The following is a 5,497-nucleotide window of genomic DNA, read 5'->3' on the forward strand; positions in this document are numbered from 1 at the left end:
AATTTTTTTTTTTTCATTAATCAGTTTTTTTCTGTTTTTAATTTTCTGGACTCATTTTTAATGGTTAAATTAAATTGTATTAATCAAAAAACATGTCTAATTAAATTATAATCTAATTAATTATCATGAAACTTAATTTAACATCAATTTATTAAAAGTTTAACCAAATGACATGTTTAGGGTCCAATTAAATGTTTTATTTTTTCCAACCTTATGTTTTATTGTTACCAAATTCTGTGTTTTAGCATGTCTAATTATTTGAAAGCATAAAAACAAGATTAATTTATTCTTACAATAGCCTTATGATTTCTTCCCCTCAGAAATTCTGTGTTGTGTATTTACATTTTTTTAAGGCATAAAACATTCATTTAATTTATCTTTTAAATAATGAAAATTAAACACATTTAATTTTTGGGGAAAATAAAGGGGATTTAATATTACAATTAAAACACTGAAGAAATATTGTATGATTATTCCTTACAAATAAGGTTTTAATAATTTTAGTAGTAGTAGTAGCCTATTACGTACATTCTACTGAACAACAGTAATATATTTCTGCCGCAATGTCTTCAAGCTAAACCAAAATTTTATTTTGACGGGTTGCCGTGAATACCTTTACATTCCTGTGTTTATATGATATGAGGATAGTTTTACTCAAATGAAACGGTCAAATGCTCATGAAGTGACTCTCAGAGCACTTCTGGAGATGTTCATGTATTTGTGTCCTCATTAGTAAGACGGCAGACGCTAAAATCACCAGAAGCGTCACGCGCGCTTCAGTATGAGTAGTACACAAAACCGTGCATCTGTGCCATTCATTAACACACAGAATTCATATTTAAATAGTCGTTTTGCGGCTTAATATTTACAAATACTAGTGGGAGTGGAACGCCGCTGTGTGCGATACAGAGAGCACGACCATGTAACGTAGAGACAGAAATGACATGCCGTCGTGTAAATAAGATAAATAACAGGCTATTTTAGTTTGTTTAATAAAAGAACAAGGTATAGACCTGTTCTACAGGAAAGGTAACTTTAAATGACTTCTGTTGTGATCTGGCGCTATAGAGAAAATAAAAGTAAACAAAATTAACTTGATCTTCAAGGGGGGCGGGGCACCCCCCAATATAATGGCAGGGGAAACACTGATAAAGTACTATATAAATAAACGTGACGTGACTGGACTGAGTACTGAACTGCAGAGCTTGTGCAACATCCACATCGCAGTAATCAGATGAGTTTTAAACTGCTGCTTTCTCACCGCTGTCAGTTTTTGATGTGTTTATTTTGTTATTGAGAGGAAAGCACGCAGTATATATTTACATATTCATCCAAAAGCCGCTCAGCAGCCTCAGGTTCGGCTGCGTTTGCTCTGTCTGAACTCTGAAGCGCTGTGTCTTCTTCTCTTGAATTGCATCAGGAGAGCTGAATTACAGTCTTGCGCTACAGTGCCACACTGGTCAAACCGCGTTATTGCAGGTTTTTACATTAGGTCATATGAGATCAAACGACTACTCGACAACAAAAATATTTGTCGACAATTTTTTTATTGTCGATGTTGTCGATAATGTCGACTAATCGTTTCAGCCCTACTTGGGAATAAAAAAATATGCGTTTATGTTTGGCTTGTGACCTACCTCTTAGATGTGCTCATGTCCACGGGCTTGTCACTGGTCTGCACCTCCACCTTGATGGTGGCCTTCACCTCCCCGGCCCGCAGGATGTTAGCCACCTTATTGGCCTGCTCGCTCTTGGTTTTCAGTCCATCTACAGCTACCAGCTCTCCTCTCTCCAGCTTGACCCTCTTCAAGTCAGCCTCCAAAGCAGGGGCATCTCTCTCCAGCGCCCGCTTTTGACTACGTGTCTGACGCACTGCATCTTCTGACATTTTCTCACCTGTAAAACAACATAATTGAATCAAGCATATTCAGGCAGATAGCCTTTTAAATATGTATATATAGCATAATTTGTCTTGATACTGAAACCAAACAAACACTGATATAAAAAAAAAAACACGGAATATCAATAGACTCTGGAAATTATACAAGGTATAGATCCTGATTAAGTTTGTTTTATGTGGCGTTCACATGGGATTTGAACTCCTGGATCATCTGATGCCAGTAATATCAAATTGACTGATCAGATATATTGATACGTCACCAATACAACATTATATAATATCAAGGACCCAGATTTTACTTTGGACATCAAGTGGCAACCCAAAACAACAACAAAATTATTTGTGGTAACAGAGAAAAAAAAAAAAAAATAATAATAATATTACTTAAAACTGAATATTTTTTCTAAGTGCCTCTTGGCTCCCAACAGCCAACAACTCAACGCAAACTCAAATCTTGTTGAGCCCATATTTAAAGTAGCCTAGCCTTACTTTCTTTCTCGTTGTGTAGTCCTCTTTGTAGTTTTTGAGGATGAGGGCAAACCATGCAATCTGTCCAAAGATGAATTTGCACCAATATACTGTAGAGTTTGTTCTGTTCGAACATGCGGTCTTGACGTCAACGAGATGACAAAAGATTCTCATCCCTTCTAAAACTCTAAACGATTACTTGCATTTGACATGGTTTTTCCCGTTAATCCTTTCAGAACAGATCTGTGCCCCTTTTTTGGGCCACGACGCACTGGTTGAGAAATACAGGTAGGCCTATATGTAGGGCTGTGCAAAAAATCGAATGAGATTTTCATGCACATCTCTTCAGTAAAGCCGCTCCTGTGATTAGTAGTAAATCTCCAGCACGTGCAATCAGATGGAGCGACATTTACTACACAGAGCCGTAGTTCACTGACAAGCTACACAAAATCGCGTTCAAACGCGATTTTGTGTAGCTTGTCAGTGAACTACGGCACCTGTACAAGACAGATATGTTTTAAAAGCCACAGATTGGCATTTCTTAAAAGACAGCCCATAGAAACAAAGCAAAGAGGAAAGACAATCAAGAAACCCGCATTGTGCCAGGCTGTGAAATTTAAAACATGCATGTAAACCCCAAGAGCCACTTACAGGAATCAAATCCATCATTTGGATACATCAAGGCACATACGAGACGTGCCGACCTACCTGTCTTACATATGATATCATCCATCTGATAGCAAGACAGCTGACTCAACACCCATGCCTGCTATCATCTGCCATGACATCACTGGGGCTCCACATGACCCTTCCCAAGATTCCATGGGACACATAAAGCATTTCCCCTGAAAACCAGTTTGAACCGGTCAATGGACGCAGCCGAGAGACTGAAGCAGGTTTTTAACCCCTCGAGAGACTGACTGGCAGCGAATAAGGCCACACAGACGCAGGAGTTTTGCCAGTGGGGGGAAGGGCCACACACATTCCAAAACACAAGTCTTTCAGAGATGAGGAGGAAGTGTCTGCCTCTTTGTTGCTCGCAAAATAATAATCGCCACAGTGGTCTCGGCAATAAAAGGTAGTCAATAAACCAAATGACTAGATAATAGAAGCAAATTTGATCATGCTGATCCAAACAAACTTATGCAAATTGTTGGATTTGAGAACCTCAACTCTGAAAAAAAAGTTTCAGTGTCTTTTGATTCATGTGATTCACTGTCTGATCCACTTTCCCTTTTGTTTATGATTGTCAGATAAGGATTTTTAGAGACTGCACTCAAAACTTATAGGCAATTAAATACTTTAGAGTAGAAACTAGGGATGCTCCGATCGATCGGCATCGGCCGATAATCACATTTTATGACTTGATCGGTACTCACTAACTTGGCCGATCTCACGAACCGATCGCAATTTGATGACGTCAACGCGTGATGACGTACATGATGCGTGGGGACATAAATGATTTGGCGCCACAGTCATGTCATCACCGGTGTGGAAATGCTATGACGTTTCGAGAAACAATGAAAAATTCGCTATTTGTCGTGTATGTTTTGCATGATATGATGAATGGATGGTTCGTTTTTAACAGCCGATTCAGTGACGTTAGAGCTGATCTGCGCCTCACTGCGGCGCTATCGGCTCCACGGGCACCGGAGCTGATCGCGGCTGCTCTAGTCAATGCTTGTGCTTATACCAGCCAGCCGCGGCACATTTCTGAAGCGACTCTCCGCGCTGCTTGGATAAAAATAGCCTTTTGTGAGTTGTCACAGCATGGAGGACAGAACAAAACCTCGTCGGAGCCGTAAGGGATAACGGTAACATAATAGTTACGCTGATTGATCTGCCTCATGAAAAAAAAATATTTAAAAAAATTTAGTTAATATTTGCATAATTTATGATTTATTTTATCCAACTGCGACCCACCCGCAAATAATCCGAATGCATTTTACTCACACACGATGCTTCATCAGGCATATAACATGCAAGATGAAATGAAAATGACATCGAAAATTTACTAAAGATAGTCTTCCTTCAGAAATACAGTGATATAAAAATCTTTTTTTTTTTTTTACGTGCAGTACGTGCTCATGTTTATTCAACGAAGCCTTTTGGAAAATCGGTCAGTTTTGATATTGTGGCGAGCTCCACAAATAAATAAATGTATGGGAAACATCCCACAGCACAACCACCTGAGCCCAACTTCAGTCTACTCATCACCTTAATTTTAACTGCGTTTGTAGCCGGCGCGTGCGCCTGATGAAACCATCTGTATAAAGCTTGAAGCATCAGAATCTGCATCAGTCGATCACCATGACAAGAAATCGGTACTTAGTATAGGAGCATCCATAGTAGAAACGTATATATTCATCACAAATTTTTTTTAAAAATCATGGAAATTATGAATTTCCAAGGCTTTTCCAAACTTGGAAAGCACAATTTCCAGAAGAGCATCACATCAAGTTTTTCAAAGTTGTAAATTAAACAAAAAGATAATTGGAATACATTTGACAAGAAAATACTATTTATAAAATGTTTCAGTTTAATTCAATGTTATTTTTTTTTAATTATTTGTAAAATAATTACTTAGTAATTAGTAGGGGTGGGAATCACCAGAGGCCTCACGATACGATATTATCACGATACTTGTGTCACGATACAATATTCTTGCGATTTTAAATATATTGCGATATTCTGCGATATATTGTAATTTATTACCTTTTTCCAACTTCAAATTATGTCCCCAAAGGAAAACTTTGACAACATCCATTTTAACTAAAAAGAACAATTTCTAAGTTTGTTTATCTCACTTCAGTTTTATTGTTGCAGTGCAAAAATAACCACACTTTTACTGAAAGTAACAATAAAACTGGACAGAATTTGTATTAATATTGGTAACACTTTACAATAATGTTCATTAGTTAACTACTTTAGTTAAAGCAGCACTATGTAACTTTTGGTGCTCTAGCGGAAGAACATTCCAACCGGAGCTACTTCTCTAAGTTTATGTCTATGGCGATTCACGCAGGTATGCGTTACTCCGCAGCGGTGACGACCCAACCAGGCTACAATAGTCCAAATATAAGTACTTATTATAAGTGTACCGTAGTGATTCGGAATAAGACAAAAACG

At 37.9% G+C, this 5,497-nt stretch overlaps 1 protein-coding gene across 3 annotated transcripts in view; it reads right to left on the reverse strand.

Annotated features, from left to right (window-relative positions):
• The window catches only part of gatad2ab (GATA zinc finger domain containing 2Ab), a 48,362-nt gene that overhangs the window by 15,636 nt on the left and 27,229 nt on the right, over positions 1–5,497 (reverse strand). For 2 of the 3 annotated variants that reach the window (XM_016442678.1, XM_016442680.1), the window contains exon 2: positions 1,638–1,896. In XM_016442678.1, the coding sequence (XP_016298164.1) occupies positions 1,638–1,896 (259 nt within the window). Of the gene's footprint in view, positions 1–1,637; positions 1,897–2,389; positions 2,476–5,497 lie in introns of those variants that run through there. The other variant, XM_016442679.1, reaches the window with a different exon arrangement.

The sequence above is a fragment of the Sinocyclocheilus anshuiensis genome, unplaced genomic scaffold, assembly GCF_001515605.1.
Source record: "Sinocyclocheilus anshuiensis isolate Anshui unplaced genomic scaffold, SAMN03320099.WGS_v1.1 scaffold735, whole genome shotgun sequence".
Lineage (NCBI taxonomy): Eukaryota > Metazoa > Chordata > Actinopteri > Cypriniformes > Cyprinidae > Sinocyclocheilus > Sinocyclocheilus anshuiensis.